The following is a 22,511-nucleotide window of genomic DNA, read 5'->3' on the forward strand; positions in this document are numbered from 1 at the left end:
CAGACCTTTACGCGCACCTTTACGCAGAATGACAGCCCCAAAAACATGCTAAACAGAATGATACATACTAGACCAATTTATTGCAGAATTTTATTGCATAAATTGTGGTGTAAGTAAAACAAAAACCTAAGACGAGTACAGCTGTATTTGAACAGTTTGAACAAAAGAAAAGAAAGGGCAGACATTCAGGTGACAGAAAAACCCCATCTGCCTCGTCAATCTATTACAAATCGGTCTTACACGCTGCACTAAATCATGAATGTTACATATTGATCTTAATCAGGAGCAGTTGACCAGGCCAATGACTCCCTCTACAGGTTAGTTATTGTACTGCAAAATGATTGGTTCAGGACAAACTTGCTATGATAGACGTTTTATATGATTTTTAAAAATCCCTTTAAAGTAGTAGACCAGCCACATAAAAAAAAACAATATTCTCACTCTACCTGGCAAAACTTAAAAGTAACTTGGTCATTCAACGATCACTGAAGGGGAGGGGGGAAAAAAAGAAAAAAAAAAGTAAAATAAAACCGGCATACAGTGCATTCCATGACAAACATGCCATCCAGCAAATCATCCCATTTCAAATATAGGATTTAAGATATTGGATTTACTGTTATTACACATATTTTCAATGTGCTCATATAATTCTTAAAAAAATAAATACATTTAACAAATACAAATGATTTGCGAGGTAAATTACAGGTGATTAGTAAAATCTTGCAAACGTGTTTTCCACTTTTTTTTTGATTGTGGGTCTATATTGACAGGCTACTGTTGCTTACAGTGAGCACTGAGCAAAGTGGCAAATTATGGCCAAACAGCACGGGCAACATTTTCTACTTTGGTCTGCAACGCACAGACATGAGACAGTGAGACGTATGGACATTTAATCCCAGTCTGTCAGACACTTTAATATTCAACATTCAGCACTTTCATACCCCCCACCCCAAAAAACAAACATAAAATGTATTGCTTTGTTATTTAGAATGTCAGACAAATTGTGGCAAATGGATTTATAATCAGAGGTAGCTATGCCCAAACTTTCACTACTTTAATATGAAGAATTAAACTGGATAATGCAGTATTCCTATCTTTAAAATTAACAAAGATGCACCGATACATCTGCATTTTAACTATGGCTGTAGTGTACCATCCAAATGTGAAATCATTTGAACATCACACACATCATCACTACAGAAATCCATCGAATCCCAAAAAAACAAAACATGTTTGCTGTGCCCACGAGGATCACCAAATACTCTTCCTAATCCCAGTTGTCGTGCCACTTGCAAAAGTCATTGTTCGGCTACAAACCAGACCCCTGTTTTCAAGTCTTAAAACTTGTACCTGTGCTTAGCACAGATAACTCAGTGATAGGAGCATTACAGGACAAATGTTAACACTGTTTAACACTTGCTGCTAACCACACTAACTAACCAAGTATTTAAATAGATGCTGATGATTCACGTTGGCAATGAGACTGAAACAAGCTTTCCTTTTCTGGAAAAAATATTGGCAAGTTTACACATCTCCAAATTGTACAATTTGTATAAAGGTCTATGAAACATTTTTTGGGGAAGATTTTTTTGTATGCATTTTTGTACAAATATTTTTTAGTAATCCGTTTTGACATAACAAAACTGACAAAAAAAACATCATGCAAAAGCTTTCCCACATATACTGATTGCATTTTCCTGTTAACTTTAAAAAGATCATAGTCAGTGTTTCTGTTCAAGTTGTTTTTTCCAGGACAACAACCCTTTTTGATCACATTTAATTCTTTTTTTTGTTGAGCCCTAAATTCCAAGGTGCAAGGAGGCAAGTCGTTGCTGGATAAAATCTGCTTTAAAAAAGCAGTTCTGAAGCAAATGAGCGTCTATCCTCCATTTCATCTTGAAGAAATATGATCCCATTTTATAAAAATCTTTTTTTACTTGTTTCTTCTTAAATTGTTGCTATGCTTCTTCAAAAATATGACAGAGTATGTTGCATTACAAACAACCTCCTGAAGATGAAGACTGGCAACAGAAATGTGGCAGTCAAGTGCAGACCCCTATCTGCACAGGTCGTCTTGTGTAGGGTCTCTCACATTTTTCCTTTTTTTGCTGTTGCCTTGGTGGTGTGGCCTTCTGCTCTGATGAGCTTTGGTGCCGGAGGTTGAGCCTTGTTGACTGTGGTGGCCACTCTTATTATGGAGACGGGACGTCCTGGCCTGTGAGAAGAACAATTATAATATAAAATATTCTAAAATATATATTTTGACTGCTAACCCAATGCCTTTAGCTTAATACTTGCCTTTCCACTTTTGTTGTTTGTAGATGGAGTGGTAGTACTATGACTCGTTCGATGGTTGGCAGCAGGGACAGATTTGTCTCTGTGGGGCCCCATGGCCTGATTCGGTTGCTGCTTGGCAGTCTTACATGGTGTACCATCAGAGTCCTGCATGCAGACCCAAATCATTAGCTGTTCACTTCATTTCCATCTTTACTGGATTACATCTTATTCTGTTGTGTATGTTTTTAGGACTAACCGCATCACTGGAGCTGGAGGAGGATGTGGAGGAGGGGGACAATGGAGAGGAGGAGGGAGAGGAACGCAGTGATGGAGATGGTGAGGATGAGTTGGAAGACGTTTTACTGTGAGGAGCAGCATCCTCATCAGGAACGTTGTTGTTGCATTCATCAAGTTGCTGTGATAATGCAACATCATTTTCTGCAAAAAAGGTAAACATTGTAAATTAAAAAGTGCTTTATATATTTCTTTATAGGGATGGGACAATTCAAAAGCTTTGAGTATGACTCTTTAATCTGATATTTTTGTCGTTATTTTACTGCTTTTATATATAAAGGAACTTCAAGGCTATATAAAAGATAAAATGTTAACATTCTTATAAGCCTCATTTTGCATTGTAATAAAGCAATAAATCAATCAATGTGATATTTTACTCTTGTCAGAAAGCATTCAATTTTACCCTCACCTTTCAAACATTTAAACCTAGTTTTGGGAAGTAAACTGCTCTTCACTGATCTGACAAAAATACTTCAGTCTGAAACACAGCTCGTCGCTAAATGCAGGTTCCATCCATCCATTTTATTCTGCTTTATCCAGGGCCAAGTCGAGAGGCAGCAGTCTGAGCTGAGAAGTCCAGATTTCCCTATCCATGCACACTTCCTCTAGCACTTCTGGGGGATCCAGAGGCGTTCCCAGGCCAGCTCAGAGACATATCTGTGGTGTCTCAAACATATCCTAGGTCTTCCCGACCCAGAGGTATCCGGAGCAGATGCTGCCTTCCGTCCTCACGTGCATGTATGTGCATGCGTGACTCAACTAAACTTTGGTTGAGCCCGGAATTCAAAAATCAGGAACGAAATGTGCATGTCATTTAATCACAGCTTTTTCAAACATACTTTAGCGCTGATTATCTTCATCAATAATGGTCTAATCGACAGTTAATTTAAACTTGAAGGTCTTTAAAATTGTCCCATCCCTAACTGTTTCTGAAAAGAGGACTTAAATTGAACTTACTGTTAAGGGGCAGTTCATTCTGGAATTGGTTTCCCCAATTGCTTCTTATCCAGTCCCGATACTCATCAACTTCCCGAGTAACACGGATTATTCGACCGAGAATGCTGTAAATAAAGTATTGAGTACATCTTTAACATTTGCTAAGGGTGACAAATTGGCAGCCACATTATCTGAAAATTAATAGTGAGGAATGGGGAGTCTATCCTGACATGCATTTTAAATGTGTCAACAATATTCAGAAAAAACAAGCATTTTAGCCTCACTCACCTCTCCGTTTCATTATTTGGGTAGTACTTGGCAATGGGGGACACAGCGTGACTGAGAACCACATATGCATAGTCAAATGCCTGCTTGACTTGCATGGCACCATAGGAGCTCCGCCCAACATCATTGTCTAAAAGTAATACAATAAACTTATGTCAATTGTTGGCATTATAATAAAGTCATAACAGCTACATGTCTATTACCTGGCTGAAGAGGGTCCTCAATGTAGAGCATGGAAGGCCTGTATCCATCCATCATGCTCTTCTGTACCTCGTCTTTGGCAACATAGGAGCCTCCATCTTTTATTCTGATGCCCGTCTTCAAGTAGTTAAAATTGCGACCATAGAGCTCAAAGAACTCAATAAGCAAAACACCAATGTTGATATTGGGACTGCAGACATCTTCTCTGTAGTGAAGCTGCAAAATATACACACATATAACACGTTACTACTGCTATACAAGCATACTGTACAGTACATCTACATTACACTGTAATGATCCGTCTCATCATGGTAAAAATGACTCGTCATATTAAAGCAGCGTGTAAAGCAGTTTAGTATTGTTGCAAAAATTATATTTCAATTTAACTACCTAGATTTTTTGAACATACAGTGGGTTTGAGTTGTAGGCCTATATCTAAAGCTGTGTCCTTAAATGTAGAAAATACTTGAAAACATTTTCATTCAAGATTTATTGCATACAAGTGGAGCTTAATAGTTTGTGACACTTAGATGCTTCTGCTTACAGTACAGCATCCACACTCTCTGGAAAGAGTAATTTAGAGCATTGTCATTGATGAGTATCAGAGTATTGATATGATCATTATCATTATTATTTCACGTATTGCACTGCATTATGTATGAGTCTTCTAAACGTATGCATGAGTCTGATGAATGGCACACCTGTAGAAAGCTCACGGCCATGAGAAACAGACTGTATGAGCCGATTCCTCCAGTGAAAACCTCGTTGAGGTCTCTCTGCAGCAGGAACTGCTTTAGCACCAAGACTAAGAAAGGCAGCACAGGGTATTTCTAAAGACAAAAACAAGACATTGTGTTAAATGTTGCCACATACTACAACTATCAAAGTACAAGTTCAGCAATGCGTAACCAAGTCAAAGATGTACAAACCTCTTTAAAATCCTTAATGAGACAAGCAGCTTTGACTCCACTTTTTACATTGAAGCTTATGTCCACCTTGACCTCAGTGAAGGAGTCAGTCAGTTTTATAATAGGTACCTAAAAATATACAAACATGAATGAAATCTTTTAGCAGTTTTCAATGCTCACGTTGTGTCAATTACAAGACACAGGAATATCAAATTAAGATTGAACCAGAGGGACTAAAAAAGGTTCACAAAGCTTTGCAGTAACCACAAAAAGTCATAAGATCCATTTCCTTAAACGTGTTTAGAGATGTCTTGTTTGAGATTAGTCAAATCCTTAGGAATCACAAGTTAAATTAATGAAAGGTTCTTACAGTGGCTTTATCCAAGACTTTTATAGAGTTCTCATCAGCAACATTCCTCTTCCGAAGTGCCTCCTCCAGTGTCCATAGAGGGAGCGTCTCCCATTTTCCAAATACAACAAGGTCTATGTCACTGGTGAGAGGGAAAAGTATTAAAATGTTAGTTGTTGTTTTTTTTTCATTTCAGTACATGGCTTTGAAAATGTGCTGGAAACACGACTCAATCCTGATACTTCAACACCCGACACATTTAAAGCAATTTCAGCTTGTCTTCTATAACCTAGATTTTGCATAATAAATATGTATTTGTGACAGAATGATCAAAGAGAAGATCAGAAACGTATTCCCGAATTGTGTACACTCTGGAGGAAAAGTAGTGAATATTTTCAGGATGGTTTCTTTTGAGTCTGCATAAACTCTCAAGTTTTTAATGTGGTTGAACATAGTGATTTTTTTTTTATTTACTCCTGTGTCTAAACCATGACAAGTCCAGGACAGCAGCATAAACAAAATATTGAAAGCTTTAGCAAGTTCCAATAGTAAAAGTGCAAAAAAAAAAAAAAAGTAAAAATCTGTAAGACTGAGCCTTACTGGAGGCGTTCCTATGTTGGTTATTTATCACATAGACATTGCATCAGCTGATAAGTTGGGTGATATATATTGTGCAGCCCAAGCATATTGTGCACTACAGTTGCCTTCACTATTTTCATTTTCCACAAAACCAGCCTGAAATACAGTTAATACTCCCAATTAGGTCATATTATGTACAACTCTGGCATTTGTAGAAAGTGCAATGGAAAAATAATAATAATTTTAAGGAAGAAATAACAGGAACCTACTTGAATTAAGAGATTCAATCTAAAGTTTGAGTAGATTTGGTCTGGTCTTAGATCAGATAAAACATCACCAATGGAACAAGTCAATATTCTCAGATCTTCAGATTATATTGTATAATTTCAAGTGAAAAACAAATCTTTTTAAAAGTAAAAGTTCATTTGTCTGATTTCAAAGTAGGTAGTGGGTTTTATGCTTGTTCCATTGGCATTAGCATTTGTATCTTTATCTTACACTAGGCCAAACAGACTAAAATTCAACATAAAGAACCTTTATTCAAGCAATTTTAAGTCATTTATCTCATTTAAGATGGTAATTTTTCCAGTGTAGTGCTTTACTTAAAATAGCGGCTTCGGCCCTCGGTGTTTTTACAATGAAAAAAATTGGCTCATCATAACCATTGGTTGTGGCGCTTTGCCTTTTGTTGTATTTGGTCGGATAATTGCAAACAAATAGGTTTAGAACCAACTGATATATATCTTTCATGTCATGAAAAAGTGAATAATACAAATTTAAAATTGTTGTCAATAAAACAATACTGATTTGAACATGTATATCAATATTAGGGGACGGACATGGGTAATGTTTCTGCACCTTTTCAATGCCATTGGTCAGACATCGTCTAAAGTAGCCAGTAGTAACTCAACAACAACCGAAACTGTAGAACTTCATAGTACAAGATGCTCACCTTGTTGGCAGATAAAGACCCGTGCTGAAGCTCCCAAAGACTTGCACCTAACAAGAGCAAAACACACTGTTGTGAGATGCATCACTGAAATTGATTTAAGACTCAATTACAGGGATGAACAGGTTAGTTGGCAAGATTTACAAAATGAGTTAAATTCCCATTATTTTAGGTTTAGACTTTATTAATTGTAATAACTAATTAAAGATAACAATCACTTTATAGCTTTATATTTTATCGATGAACTACTGTCTTATGTACATTTTTATATTCTGCTAAAATTGCTGTAAAACACTGTATATTTATTCATTGTAATGTCTCACTGGCAATTTTCTTTTTTAATCGGAACCCCAGGAAGATTAGCAACCACCATGGTGGAAGCTAATGGGGATTCCAAAATAAATAAATAAACAAATAAACAAACAATAATGTTATTTATACTAGTAACGCACTCAGGTTTGGTGTTTTTCTGGTTTAGAGTATAAACCCATTTTAGCCCAAATTGGGTATATTTTCTACCCTTTTAGACCCAGATTAGTCCTGATTTAATTTTCGATCTAGCAATGGTGGTACTAGGAAGGTCAAATATTTTTCAGCGATACTTGGTGTGTGAAAAGTTTTGAGACGACCGCACTATTTACTTCTGCTTTTTGTCTCATTTAGGCCTGTTTAGACCAGTGTTCATTTTGACAACATATTTTAATTTAGTTTCAGTGTCTTCAATTTTAGTCTAGTTTTAGTCGACTTAAATTTATAATATTCATTATAATCATATTTAATCAAGGTCCTCTGCTTCATGGAGCTTCTCCCACATGAACAAAGCTCAGAGCTGTTCCTTTGGCAGAGAATTTACATGATATGAGGCTCTTTCAGACGGTCAACAGAGGTTTGGATGATTTTAAGTCTCTCCTTTTATTTAGTCTTATTTCTAGTCGACTAAAATACCTAGACGTTTTAGTCATAGTTTTAGTCTCATGAAAAACTTGTTATTTAGTAATTTAGCTTCAGTCCAATTTTAGTCGTCAAAAATATCCCTTTGACTAAAATTAAGACAAAATATTTAAGTCAACGAAATTAACACTGGTTTAGACAGAAATAATATCTAAACCAATGTGAGCTGTGATTTACAGATCAAATACACAAAGGAGTTTATATGTAAAACAATACAATGGGAATCAAATTACTAACTTATTGCATGCTCCTCCAAACGGTTTCATACTCTAACTACTCATAACTAATATGTGACACATGACATGAGGCAATATTCTTTTTTGGATTTTGTAGCTTAGCCCTTTTGCCCTTTCTCCATAACATCATTCACCTCAGGCCAGGGTTTTATGATTGGCACATCATAAGCATCGTTTCAACAGGTACCTCAGCACTGGGCCACAGGTCATGGATGACTTCTTTGATTCTGTCCACCACCTCCAGTCTCATCTTCTCCTCCTCTGGCCGCGGTGAAATATATCTGTAGAAGTCTGTGATCTCCTCGTGTAGCCTGCAAAACACAAGTCATTTCAATTATAACATGATGACAAATCACGCTGATTAATCAAAAACAATTCATGCATAATCAAAATTCACCACTATATCTTGAAAATGGGGCTTGAAACTTGAAAGGAGCAGGTCTTCATATATGTATGTGTCTCATATGTGTACGCCAACTAATGTAGGGGTGTTCATGATTATTCGGTTAATTGATTGACGGCCAGGAGCTTAATCGGTGAAAAGAAACCTTAACAATCACTATGCCGTATATAAGGGTAAATGTCTGTCCTGATTTTTAAAGTATTCAAAACAATTTTCAAGACAGTATATGGTTTTACTGGAAGAAACTGTATGATTTATATGAGATGTAATGTAAAATGATGTTGAACAGTAAGTTTTTAATTGGTTAAAGGAATGGAACAAAATGTGCATCCCTAATGCTATGGGGACATTTCTTTTGACTACTTTAATTCCACTCAAATACTTTCACATTACAAGAGTTACATAGTTTGGGCCTGCAGAACAGTTTAAGCAGACTAGCTGAAACCTGCATTTCAGCTGCTCTTGGTTTCATTTCTGAGTAAATGGGCCAGCGCTACTCCCCTCTGATCACATGGGAGCAGCAAAGAAAATCACACCTCCTGCTCCACCTCCCCAGATCAAATAACAACTCGCTTCAAATGCCACACACGGCCCATTGGCTCTGCTTATTATAGAGTTATACCTCTTACCTCATTCAAAGTAATGTTACATATAATCTTGAGAAACAGGTTCCCAGAGAGCTGGTCACCCAACAATAGAGAAAAATGCACTAGATATTGGTGGGGAAAGAAGCAAGACGCAGAGAGGATTCAGCTCAAATGAATAATACAAATGGAAAAAGAAATAATCTTTACACGCTTATGATGCATTATGATGCCTAAACACACCACCAAATCTCCCCCCCCATGTATCTTATTTTTGGTCCGTCACCTCCTCTTATGTTTTCCCTTGTACTGCATGTTTGAATGCAGTATCTCACAAAAATACACCTCCAAAATGTCATTACATCTATTCATGGGACAACATTGAAGTAATGACAGGTTACTACAATATGAAGTAGCCAGTGTACACAGCTTGTCTAAAAATGGGACTTCAATGTCCTATCAAAATATCTCAATACAAAGCCATTAATGAAAAAAGGTGGTATGAAAGGTAAGTACATCCCTCAGTGAAAATGTCTAAATTGTGCTCAAAGTGTCAATATTTTGTGTTGCTCGTGCCACTAGTACTTTCCAGCACTGCCTTAACCCTCTTGGCTATGGAGTTCACCAGAGCTTTAAGGGTCGCCACTGGACTCCTCTTCCATTCCATGACGATATCACAGACCTGGTGTATGACAGAGACCATGTGCTTCTCCAACCTCTGAGGATGCCCGACAGATACTCAATAGGATTTAGATCGAGGGACACGCTTGGCCAGTCTGTCGCCTTTATCCTCTACTGCTTCGGCAGGGGAGTGGGTCGCTATTATATTGGATTTCTGGTTATATGGATATAATAATTGATATGACATTTAACATGTGTGTAGCTAACCTGATAAGAGCCTAATTGATACAGCCCATAACATTATGACCGTTGCCAATCTGGGATCACTCCAGCTCAAATCAGGGAGAGGACATACTTTTGGAGCTGATTGGATCAAGTGCATTGTGCACCTCTAGACTGAACCAAAACAATGATCACCGCATCAGTCAGCGGTGGAGGGACCATTACATATTATCTAAAATGTGTGAGATTACATGTGCATGATTGTCTTGGCCATTGCCCTGTGCAGATAAGTAGGCCTGCATGTAAAGCAGTGACTGCACCTGTATGAATACAATCACGATTAACATGAAAGGACATGTCCTGGGTTTGGAAGAGGTTCAGAAATCCAGTTAAAATCACATACGGGAAGTCCTTCAGTCTACTCTTTGTGCAGATGATGTGCAATGTATCAAAATTAAATTTTAATTGTAATCTATATTTTTTTTAAAGTGTGATTTTATATATCACACTTTATAAAGATATTGATTGACCAATGCATTACCAGGAGATGTATCTGCCACAATGTTTATTTCAAAACAAGAGACAACCACAGATATGGTGAGCACTGAGCATTCGGTGTCTTTCAGATGCCAGACTCATTAATGTTGCATCGAAGAGTAGATCAGGAGTGGAAAGTAGTAGGTCACTTGGACAGAACAGCTTCAGTTACACAGTTCTCTAATGTTAGTTGCTTTCATGTCTTAGAAAAAGTAGAAAACACAGGCAAAGTGGAAGCAGTATCTCAATGAATTAAGAAATGTGTTTCAAAGTATGTTTGGATATACTGTAAACAGATAAGCATACATCCCTTACTTTATGCTAAATGATGCTGGGGAACCCCCCCCCCACCCCACACACACGGGAAGTGTGTGAGTTATATAGTGAGGAGGGGTGCATTCCATACAGCTCAAAGAACAAGACTGAAAGCTGCTCAGCAAAGGCTTATGAGGCTATGAAGAAGTGGGGTGCACTAAAGTGGTAATGGCCACATGGGTGCTACTGTAGCTGTGTGCCAGAAGGTGTAAATTTCTATTATACAGAGCCAGAAAAACAGTGGCAGGTCTTTCCACAAGATGCTTGTTCTGTGTGACTGAAGTGAGCAAACCTCAGAGTCAGTGATCCTTTGCACACCTTGGCTGACAGTGAAGGGGGAAACATGAGGCAGCTGCCCATGTCCATGGCATGGGCGTGACTGTAATAAAAGCTAAATATCTGGGACGCAAAACATGGATAGTACAAGCAACTATAATAATAATAATAATAATAACAATAATAATAATAATAATGGCGTGCACTTATATTGCGCATTACAAGCCTGTATTACCAAATTTCTCAAAGCACGACTACACTGTCATTCTCATTCACTCCATACTCAGTGGTGGTAAGCTACTATTGTAGCCCTGGGGTAGACTGACGGAAACGAGGCTACAAGTCTGTGCCATCGGCCGCTTCGATCACCACCAACCACTCACTCACAGAATACATTCATTCCGGCCTATTGTACATGTTTTTAGTGGTAGAGGAAACCGGATAACCTGGAGGAAACCAACACAGACACGGGGAGAACGTGCAAACTCATGGCAGGTAGGTGTTGCTTAGAAAAAGGCATCACTTAAACATCACTCCAACTGTGAGGATTTGAGCATAATGTCTTGTCCAGAAACAAAACAACTAGGGATGCAAAAAATATTGTATCGCAATATTAGGTGATGCAATATCCTTATTGCAGGAAGCCACAATTATATTGCAAAATCATAAAAGTCTTCCATGTGAATGAGATCTACACATTCTTTGCAACCTCGGCCTAAAAACAATGGCATACATATGAGACACATATATGAACACATGAAACGTGTTCCCACTCCCCGTAAAGTGACAGTCATGTCTTAGAAGAGATGAGCTGGTCACAGCAAAAGCACCTGTTTTGTGGTTGTTGTTTTTTCAATTAGGAAAATATCTGTCATAAAATAAATGCTTGTATTTAAATTTTATTTATTGGGTAAAATTCTATGCGGTGTGGCTTTAAGTTCTATTTTGACACAATTAGCTTACAATGTATGTTTAAACTGATGGAACATATCGTGTTGAAACTTATCGCAACATTGGTAAAAAGAAACCACGTTAAGGCTGCACGATATTGACAAAAAAACCTAATTGTGATTTTTATTGGACAAATATTGCAATTCCATTCGCAATTTTTATATTTGATTCATTTAAATGCACAAACTGCTAAAATGAGAGTCCTCTTCTGGAGCAGCTTGGCTTCTACCTTTCCCAACATTCAGAGTACCTCTGGGGGACAGCCACGTGACTTAAATTAGTCTGGGATGCAACCCCCCCCCACCCAAGATGGGAAAGGCCCTGATTGGCCAGTCGCCACCATTGGCAACTAATATTGGAGCTCCAACCATGTCGTCATCTCAACAAAACAAAGCTACCTTAAACTAATTCAAACTATACCTGACCCTAATCCTAACCCTAAAGATAGTGAAGTTTTACAAACTAACCCTAACCTAACCTTAAGGGTAGTGGAGTTTACAAAAGGTGTCTTTCAGGCATTAGTATGAATCTGACCAATCGGGGAGTTAGTTACCCGAACCCTAAATCTATAAATTAAACATTATTTCTATAAGAATTTTTCCCTTAAGATTTTAAATTTAATTAAGTTACAAGGTATGCTGTTTAGAGCACACTGAATGTCAGATTTGCTCTTTATTTTGAGCAAAGCCAGACAGCCAGTACTAGGAAACATTTCGGAGGCATGTCTGAGAGCAGCTGATCTGGCCACTGAGGAATGTTCTGTAACAGAGTGCTTCCACATTACTATAAATGTAGATTAAACAGTGAGATTCACATTATGTGACTTGTCAGCACATGACTCAATAATGGGAGTGTCAGGTCTCACACATTCACAGCTGCATTTGAAAAGTTTGCATTCAATCAATGGAATATTAACCAACAATGAATATTGTGTTGTGCTCACTTTGTAATGGTTTCTACCATCCACACTATTCTAATCTGCACGTGCTGGGTTAGCTGTTGTTCAAATATCCCTTACCCAGGCCCGACAGAGGATGTTTTTGATGAACAGTCAAAGTTGGGCAGTTTAACACCACATAAAACATAAAAATTAAAACTATATCTATTTTAGTTATGTACGTGACAGTCGTGGGTGGATGGAGGATTGACTAGTGGAATGTCAACTATTTGTGGATGGACGCTATGAAGTTCATACAGTAAAATGCATGGGTGTTTAAAATAATCTAAGCAGCTTACCCAATAATTCCTTCAGAGTAGTTTCTAACTTTCCATGGCGTCCCCGTGTAACCACAGAGTTCTCCTGTGTTACAGTCATTGCCAGTGTGCAAGAGGCTGGAATTGTATCCAAAAGTGCTAGCTTTGTTGTCTCTTTTCCTTTTGTTGGGGAGTCCGTCTGTCAGCCCTCTCCACAGCACGGCGACCCCGTCACTTTGCTGTTGATGCCCCATAGCAACACCACCACCCCTGCCGGATGCTCGATGGTTATGGTTGTTTTCTAGGGGTATAAAGTCTCGTTGCTCTGTTATTTCCGCGTCCCCCATTTGAGTCCCGATGTTGGAATTCGTTATCCCGTTTCTGCTGCTTCCCGACGCCCCGTTTGGAGACCCAGACCCAGTAGTGTAGCTGTGATTTACATGCAGGTACCCAAACCCTTGTGTCGTCTCCCAAATTTGCATCCACAGGTTGTTAGCTGGTCCACGCTGTTCTGGTTGAAACCAGGCAATTCTCGGATCCATCAAATGCCACTATAGGCACACTGCCCCCCCTCCCCAGCAGCGAGCAGCGCTCTGCCAGTGTGCACCGTGCGGCTAGCCAGGTTAGCTAACGATAGCAGAAGCCTTGTTACGGCGAGCCAAGGGCTCTCTGCTGCCCGTTACTTGTTGTACAATCCGCTCAAACGCGTCCTAACTAAAGATCACACAGGGCGCATTAATTACGATCATTCACATAAAATAAACTAATTTGTATTTCCTATACTAAGGTAGCGCGAAATAAAGTCCGGACAGAAGAAACGTGCCTAAGCCGAGTCGGTGTTTCCATGACCCTCTCCTCTGATCGTGGATATTTCAATGGCGGCCTAGTGTGTGCGGAGAAACTGCGCATGCGTGGACACAGAGCGCAGTCTGTTCTACACAGGTTGTTACGCACGTTACGCAACACAACCGCTTCTGATTACATAACAGATTATACTCAGACAGAAGCCTACAAGCAAAAAACGGATGGTTTTATTGAAATTACATTGTTAAACACTACACTACGGGTTTTCTCTAGGTATGCACATCACTCGTACGTTTTTACACATATTGATATCGTCAAAAGACTTGTTTCAGATAAATGCTGCAGAAAAAAAAGTTTTATTTAAACTTGACAAATCAATTACACATTTAAAATGTAACTTTTTTTTATAAAGATAAGGTCATTTGATACCTTAACTTTCAACCTCTGGACCTGTGTTAAACTGTCTAAATGTAAAAACAAGAAAATACTGCAAAATGCAGTACTACATCAAGAAATTAATAATTAGAAAGGTATATAGCAAAGCAGCAATAACTGCTTTACGGCCTGGGCAATAAATAGGTGATTTCACAACCATAACACAATTCATGTTGTAAAACATGATAGTATATCTGCACAATTTGTACATGGTTAACAGATAAAACTGATTTTGAAAGGTCTTTATTTTTTCACAACTTTCTCCAAATAACTGATGAATCTTCTCAAGTTGATTTTGACATTGTCAAGCACACAAAGTTGCTGTGGAGTATATTTTCCTCTTCCCTCTTTTCGTATCTAAAGATAAATACATTTAAATAATAGTATATGCTTTCAACTTCTATGGAACAGATTAGATTAGGATGGTTTTTAAATCAATTTTAGCACAAATCTAAGAAAAATATATAGTAAATATTCAGTGAAATAACAACCTTACCTTGGCCTTAAAGACAGGTTGAAGTGCCTTCAGTGCAGGAAGTAACTGGATGTTTTTTGCTGCAATCTCCGCCTCATTGCCATCCGCAAATACATCAAACAAAGCATCGAGAGCTTCACCATTCACAACTAGGTCACCATCTTTTGAGGCAATTTGTAGTAAGGCATTTCCAACGATCTGTAAGACAAATATTTTAGCAACACCCACAATATAATCTATACATTTATGAATAGCTTTATCTCCATATCTCAATCAGTCTATCCTCTACCTCTATATACGCCACCAATTTTACAACTTTTTCCTCTTACAAAGAATGGAGGCCTGTCATATTATATTGCAAGTACTCTTCAGTGCGAGACAGAATCTAAAAATAATCTAGAAATTCACATTGCCTTCGTTAAAAATAATTTAATAAATGCAATTTGATGTAATGCAAGTAATATCAAATAATTATACATTTTCTAAAGCTAATTATCCCTTTGCTGATCTAAGCAACTTATCACTTTGACCAAAGTGACGAGCTTTCCTGAGAGAGATCATGGTCCCAGATCTATCCATTCTTTAAGTGGGAGCACTTGCAATATCAGCGGTTTATGAAATGCTTATTTGTCCCACTAATAAATCCATGTACATACATATAAAATTATATATAGTTATACATATACATACACACATATATATGTATACATATATATGCATGCAGTGGGGGTGGGTCGAAACCCAAATTCCACAAGACGAGACACGAAATTGGGTTCATGAGAACGATACAAGATGAGATTTTGAACGATACAAGATGACATAATTCATGTGAAGTAAAAAAAAAAAGTGCAAACCAATATATAAACATTGGTGGGTAACTATTATCTAAATATTCCTTTTAAGTAGCTTTAAGCGGTCGACAAAGAGTATAATGGATGCAGCGCAGCTGATGAAGGGGCACATGATCAGCAAATGACGTCACCTCCACAGGAGAACGCTAGCTTTAACTAACCCAAACTAACCCTAACTTTAAGGATAGTAGAGCTTACTAAAGGTGTCTTATTGAGCTTCATTTAAATAAATGTTGTGGGGAAAAAAAGGGAAGGTGTCATCATTACACGTGGAGGTGTGGAGCTTCATTGATCAGGTGACTATTCACTCTCTATATCTCATTTCAGAGATTTTGATGGAGATTTTTGAAGGGGTTAAGTTGCTCGCTCATTAGTGTCCCCTTGTGTTTTCCCTTCCCATGATGCGGCAGCTGGTGTTAAGAAAAAGGCGTAATTTAAGTCATTCCGACCATGAGGATATACATATACACATATATAGATATTTACATTATATATATATTATATATACTCATCAATGATCATTGTCTTCATACCTTGATTGAGTCAGCAGTGCCCTTCTCTCTTGCCAACATACTGCCAGTTATACCCAGGATGGCAACAGCATTGACTCTCACACTGACAACATCACAGTGACTGGCCGCTTCACTCAGACTCATGAGTTGCTGGGGTGTCATACACTAAGAAAACCAACAAAAATCACGTCATATAGTATAAAGGGGACAAATATACAAAACACCTGATGAACAGGTCAATTTTTTATAGATGTTGACAAGAAATGTATGTCAGATGTAACAACCCAAGTAATCCTCACATGCAAAACAAATTAATAAAACTAAATCATCTTATAGCATAGGCGCTGAAAAAGTGCATATAAAATATATGATATAGACTCATTACATGCAAAGTGACATATGTTTAGCCTTTGTTATAATTTTGATGATTATGGCATTTTTAAAATATTCTCATTTTCTGAGATTTTTCATTTTGGGTTTTTACAAGCTGTGAGCCATAATAATCAAAATGATAACCAACAAAGGCTACATATCTCACTTTGCATGTAATGAATCTATCATATATTAGTTTCACACTTGAAGTTGAGTAACAGAAGTAAATGCACCTTTTCATTATATTCTAATTGCATGACGAGCACCTGTATTTTGTATGACCATTGAACGTCGTTCTGACACTCTCCATGAGGGCTTCTCAGCCCTTCAATACTCATAAGAATTTTTTTCTCTCCTCTGTCAGAAATTTGATCTTGGTCAGTGCAAAGTGAAATGGGGCTGGGTGCAATGACAATAAAAATTGAATCCTATTCTCATCCCAATGACAATGTGCCAATTTGGAGAGATCATATCGTGATTCAGTGAATTTTATGTTTAATGTAACTCTACAGAATGCCCAAACAGACACTTTTGTCCAATGACTCCTCGAAAGGTAGGACACTTCAGCTCAAATGTTAGGACAAAAGATGTGAGGACACATAAAAACCCACTTACAGAAAAATAAAACCTATATGTTGGGTTCAATAAAAAATGTATAAAGCAATATTATCTCATTCTTTGAAGAATGTAATTTAGTCTCAATTAGAAATTCTATTCTATCATCTGCTGATTTTAATCATGATTGTAGCCTAATTATCTGTCTAGCCCCCATAAGCCTACATACGGATAAAAAATATTATTCCAATGAAGAAGTTAAGATAGAACTTTACATTCATGCTCTTCAAGCTCCTTTGGCTCAAGTGCAAACTACATTGTGATGGATAAAAACAGAGCGATGAATGCCTTATGTCTGTCCCTTCCTTGCTTTTCAGAGTGCTCCCTCCGAGTGCAGGTGGATAACGGCTTGCGCTGAGCTGCTGCAGTGAACAGTTGCAGCTGACCGCAGTAAGGGTCATATCTAGGATATCCACAGGCGCAGCGAGACTGAAGGGAAAGCGTCACTGTACTGAAGGCAGAGCGCAGTATAAAAAGGCAGAGGTGCACAAGAAGGGACAGATGCTGCTCAAGCCAAAATCTGGACAAAAGCACAAAAAGGAGGACAGGCTTCCTTTGTCTGGACATGAGGTATAAAAACTGGATTGAGCAGTCAAAATCTGGACATCTGGTCACTCTACACCTGCTACGTTTAGAAGTAGCAGAGAGCTTTAACTACCTCAGGGCAAGATACTGAGAGAGCACGAATACTAAGCGCACAAATCTGATAGCTATGTTGTGATATGATTTTTTGGCACATTGTCCACCTCTACAATGATAGGATGTTTCCGCTTTTGTGTTATATCCCCAACAGTGCTCACTGTAAAATAACCAAGTGAAGAAAGTAACCAAGGCAGAAATATTACAGCTATGAGGCTCTATGTCTTTGAGGCATGCACTGAATACTGTGTGTTCATTTTACATAATTATGCATAAATTAAATGGATGTCTGTGGCTTGATTCCTACTACTTGAGTGGCTACCCATTTCTGGTGAAAAGTACCTTTAGAACTATTGATGTAGGAAACCATAATGTTCAATTCTTATTTTATCGGCTTAAGTACAAAAATAACTGATGATTATTTAAAGGGGTCAGAAAATGCTCCAATGAAATGCGTCACATACAATATTTTTCTAATATGGTAGTACTGCTGTCACAACCAACTACCCATTCCCACCATAAGAAGTACCAGCATAATTTGAAATGTATACCTGTGGAATATTTTTGGAAGCAATCATCTGCAAGAGAGATCTTAGTGCACTAGTTACGGCCTCTAGAAACTCTGCATCCTTAGGAATTTCTGAGGGAAAAAAATAACATTTATTTACATAGAAAGTCCATGGAATATATACCGACTAAAAAATGGACACCTGCCTGGTGCTCCAAAAACCAGTGAGGAGAGGCGTTGAGCTGCTTCCTGGAGCGCTGCTATTCCTCCCAGAGACTCAACATCCATCGTAGAAAGAATACTATGGAGGCATGTCAAGGCCCGTGACTGAACTCTCCCCAATCTTAAAGTAGCACCAAGAAGCTGTTAGATTGTTTGGACATCAGACATTTTACAGTTTTAAACAACTGTACCTTTTAATTAGGGGTTTCCATGAGAGATTCTGGTGGCACGCATCAATGGCCTCAGATCTGGGAAATTCTGTCTTCTTAAGAACCTTAGAAGAATAGCAATCGTTATAATAGATTCAAATCTAAATATTAATATGAAAAACAATAACAGTAAAGGGTTCAGAATGTGATGGCGGAAGTAGTGAGGTTACTTGCTTTTTCGGGGATGTGGTGACTAATTAAAGCTCCATGGACTTCGGCAGATAAACACAACGGAGACATAAGACTGGAAACTCCGTCACAAAGGCTATCTGGACCCAATTCACTTTCATCACTGCTTGATGACTCCTCCCATTCATCATCAGAAGGATCTGGATAAAAAATTAGGAGACTGATGTTCAAATAAGTCTTTCTGAAACTGATATGAAAACTAAATCTCTAAATGAAAGGAAAACTTGATAACTCTTAGAACAATGGTTCTCAAATGAACTAAACTGGGTCTGAAATAGACCTAAAAAAGATGAATGAAGACTTAACTGGTGTAAAACATGTGTAAACCAGAAAAACTTTGATCTTTAAATGCAGTGATATAGCATAAATTAAACTACCAAATTAAATCTAAACATACATACGTACCAGCTGAAGTACCACCAATAGTATACCACAGTTTGAGAACCACTGTCTTAGAACATTAGCCATCGCTATTTGAAGGATCTTTGTCAAAGAATTTGAGTTTCTAGAGTTACAATTGGTGACACATTGGTGGTGCAACACTTACCGTCAGAACAACACATGTTGACAATGATCTCTAAGGACGTTTGCTGAGCTGTCAACAAGGCCATTGCCTCCCTCAGCTCCTCTCTACCCGTCTGGACAAAAATGACTATTTCAGAAAAACAGCTATGTCCGCATTGTCAATCTAGTTAAGTTGCTTTATAACAGACACATCACACTGGCCTGTTTAATTGCAACCCTGAAAACTCAGTAAATTGACAGCAACAGGATTACCACACACATTTTGATGTTACATCATTAGACACTGTCCCATACTTGTGTATTTGTGAGAGCTACTTTTAACATGTTTTTTGTCACTGGGTAAAGCTGAGCTGATATGAAGAGCTAACCTCCAGCTTAAAAACAACTCTTATCCGAGCTACCATCGCCTTTGTATAGCGCACATCAACTCTAAATCAACTTATGTTTTATAAGTAAATGAACAAAGAATATGTATTACTATGTAACACAGAACAAACAATGCAACAGTGAAAGCACACTTACAGGCAATAAGTCTGAGATGTCATTATCAACTTTTGCAGCTTTGCCATTTCTTTTTGGATTTGGTGCTTCCTCGTCTTCCTCCATTTCATCTGCGTTAATGTCTCTAGAGGTTTCATTTTCCACACCAGGAACGGAGGCCGTGTTCAGGAGGCGGTCCTCCTCTGCATGTCTGAGTTTAGGGATCAGAGTTCCAGCATCTATATCCAAACATTTTGACAAAGTGGCTACGACAGTGTTGAGCAGCTGGGCCTGGTGAGAAGCAGGAAGACTACTTTTCATGTTCCACAGTGTTCCTAAAAATACACAAAGACAAGCAATGTATAAACCAAAATCAATCATTATCAATCATGAATGGCAAATGTAACAAAACAAAACACAAACCTGCAGCTAGTGCTCGGAGAAGAGTGTAAGCCATGCAGTCCTGAGTTGAGAGCAGCACTTTTTCCAGGGCTCCAAGCACTGTTGTGTTTATGCTACATAGCAGCTCTGGGTTATCCTCAGTCACTGTGTGTAAACAGTGGGCTGGAACATTCAAAGACAAAAGACGGAGTTTAAGAAATGGATATATTAAAACCAAAAATATATTGCCAAATAGGTATGGCTGAAAGTATCACAATTATAATCACGAGATTAAAACTACATAAACTGTTATGGATTATCTATTAAGTTGCATCTCACATAATACATTTTCAGTCACCATAACACATTGTGTAAAGGATAGGCTTATAACTTATGTCCATAGTGTTAAGCTAAAGAGGAAATATTGCCTAAATAGGTGCTTGTTTTAGTTGTATACCTACCAGCAGATATTGCCAGTTCTACATTGTGAGGGTACTTCTCCAAACATTGGACCACCACATCCAGGAGACCAGATTTATTGAAGATAGAGAGCGCTTGAGTATTGCTCTCACTGATGACACAAAATAATGGATAACATTAATTATTATTATTATTATCTAACAGTGCAACTATATATTAATTCCATCTGTATCAGCAAAGCGGACTATACTAAAGAAAAAAATACACAAAATATTTTATGTCATGCCTCGATATACATGTGCGTGTTTTTTATGTTACTGTTGCCGATAACATGCGATTCCGAAGGCTTACCATAAATTCCATAACAGGTTCACAGCTTCATTAGCGACATTCTCTACTGGACTCCTCTGATCTTTCATTGGCACAGCAGCAATCTCAAATCCAGAACAGCACTGACAAAACACAGGCACACAACGGAAAAAACACAGAAAAAAGATTAAACAAATCAATAGGATTTATTTACATAGCATGTCACTGTACATATGCATCCCAATCAAATGCTATTTAAAGTAAGATTAGGCCCATATTCAAATGTTGTAGCTTTAGACATAATATATAGCAGTTCATACAGATTAATTAGATGTAAGTGATCATGTGGTGCCTTTCAGTGCAATTTCTAACCTCCCTAAGCAGGGCTGTAAGCGGGGTCATGACATCATGCTTGACCATTTCTTCACATGCCTCCTGACCTCCACAGGCACTCAGATTCCTGTCAGGGTGAAACAGATCCAGAGTCATGTCAGCTGTCAGTACCTGTGTAATACAAAAATGAGCCCAGCTAGTGTATTGTCAATCAAACCATAATTGATTTGATATGTTATGCATCTACAATTAATATAAGAGCAGACAACAGGACTCAGTTGCGTTTCCCCAGTTAAAATTGTGTATACGATTCTGAAAGGGTTGTCATTTGTGCGACATATTTTTCAGTGTTGTTCAGACATCATGATCTCACCGCAGTGCTCCTGAGGCGGTCTCTCTGACAGCAACACTGCTGTCCAAAAGCATGGGGCCAAGGCGCCTCACTGCATCTCTCTGTAGGAAACCTGGGATAGTGTGGCTCTGCTGCACAACACGAGAAATGCTGGCACAAGCAAACTCTCGCACATCTGCGCTGGGACTCTGCAACTACATGGGTTGGATACAGTTGTCAATAGGACGCTACACTTATAGATTTGCAAAAACATTATTTCAATCGTGTCAGTTTATACAGTTTACACTAACAACGTAAACTACAACCATGACAGGACATAGCCTAATTGTTTAACCAAGAATTAGAGAGTTTTTGGCTAATGTCTAGTAGTTTGACCCAACTAGTTATGGGGAATAGTAGGAGATAATATTGGTAATAACATTCAAATTGTCACCTAACTAATGGCATTACGGCTCGAGAACATAAGTAAACGTTGCGTTACTTTCTCTAACAACTCATCCGCAGGACAGTTCTCGTCGCCGTGGTCTTCTTCGCAGTCCTCATCCTTCACAGCGCTGGCCGGTAGTCCCACGGCGTTGAATTGCGGGCGTTTGAATTTGGTGGTTTTACTCTTTCCCATGTCAAGAACAATGTAGTCTCTTTATGAGGAAATCAATTTTGCTACTGCTTATCACTCCTGTATTTAGTGCAATGGTCAGCTGCCATGTGGAAGATCGAAATGTGCCGTAAACTGATCGCGCTCACAAAGCAAGCCTAGTGTCGTAAAAGGTCGCGTGGTCGTGTGTATAAATACCATAGATCTATGATATATA

General features: G+C 38.2%; 2 protein-coding genes across 2 annotated transcripts; both read right to left on the reverse strand.

The window, feature by feature from the left end:
• Positions 1-78: 78 nt before the first annotated feature.
• Positions 79-13,946, reverse strand: tent4b (terminal nucleotidyltransferase 4B). The gene is made up of 12 exons (XM_079555892.1): positions 13,111-13,946; positions 8,153-8,276; positions 6,782-6,828; positions 5,272-5,392; positions 4,923-5,030; positions 4,695-4,823; positions 3,996-4,209; positions 3,796-3,922; positions 3,529-3,632; positions 2,534-2,715; positions 2,299-2,442; positions 79-2,215 (listed from the first exon to the last, which is right to left on the reverse strand). The coding sequence occupies exons 1-12, from the start codon at positions 13,608-13,610 to the stop codon at positions 2,057-2,059; spliced, it is 1,959 nt and encodes a 652-aa protein (XP_079412018.1). The 5' UTR covers positions 13,611-13,946; the 3' UTR covers positions 79-2,056.
• A 361-nt stretch (positions 13,947-14,307) lies between these two features.
• heatr3 (HEAT repeat containing 3) lies at positions 14,308-22,440 on the reverse strand. Its single transcript, XM_079555304.1, has 15 exons — positions 22,181-22,440; positions 21,721-21,893; positions 21,387-21,474; positions 21,057-21,157; positions 20,747-20,856; positions 20,328-20,468; positions 19,947-20,239; positions 19,447-19,537; positions 18,885-19,039; positions 18,693-18,775; positions 18,486-18,622; positions 18,323-18,411; positions 16,167-16,310; positions 14,804-14,980; positions 14,308-14,664 (listed from the first exon to the last, which is right to left on the reverse strand). Exons 1-15 carry the CDS (start codon positions 22,316-22,318, stop codon positions 14,551-14,553), a joined length of 2,034 nt encoding a protein of 677 aa, XP_079411430.1. The 5' UTR covers positions 22,319-22,440; the 3' UTR covers positions 14,308-14,550.
• Between the last annotated feature and the right edge of the window lie 71 nt (positions 22,441-22,511).

The sequence above is a fragment of the Gobius niger genome (assembly GCF_951799975.1).
Source record: "Gobius niger genome assembly, chromosome: 4".
NCBI classification, from domain to species: Eukaryota; Metazoa; Chordata; class Actinopteri; order Gobiiformes; family Gobiidae; genus Gobius; species Gobius niger.

Coding starts and splice junctions, on each gene's coding strand:
- tent4b (XM_079555892.1), bottom strand. CDS start 13,610: ATGGATCCGAGAATTGCCTGGTTTCAACCAGAACAGCGTGGACCAGCT. Junction 4,824..4,922: donor TCATTAAGGATTTTAAAGAG/GTTTGTACATCT, acceptor TTTTGTCTTTAG/AAATACCCTGTGCTGCCTTT. Junction 3,633..3,795: donor CCAAATAATGAAACGGAGAG/GTGAGTGAGGCT, acceptor CTTTATTTACAG/CATTCTCGGTCGAATAATCC.
- heatr3 (XM_079555304.1), bottom strand. CDS start 22,318: ATGGGAAAGAGTAAAACCACCAAATTCAAACGCCCGCAATTCAACGCC. Junction 21,894..22,180: donor CGGATGAGTTGTTAGAGAAA/GTAACGCAACGT, acceptor CAACCCATGTAG/TTGCAGAGTCCCAGCGCAGA. Junction 14,665..14,803: donor AACCTGTCTTTAAGGCCAAG/GTAAGGTTGTTA, acceptor ATTTATCTTTAG/ATACGAAAAGAGGGAAGAGG.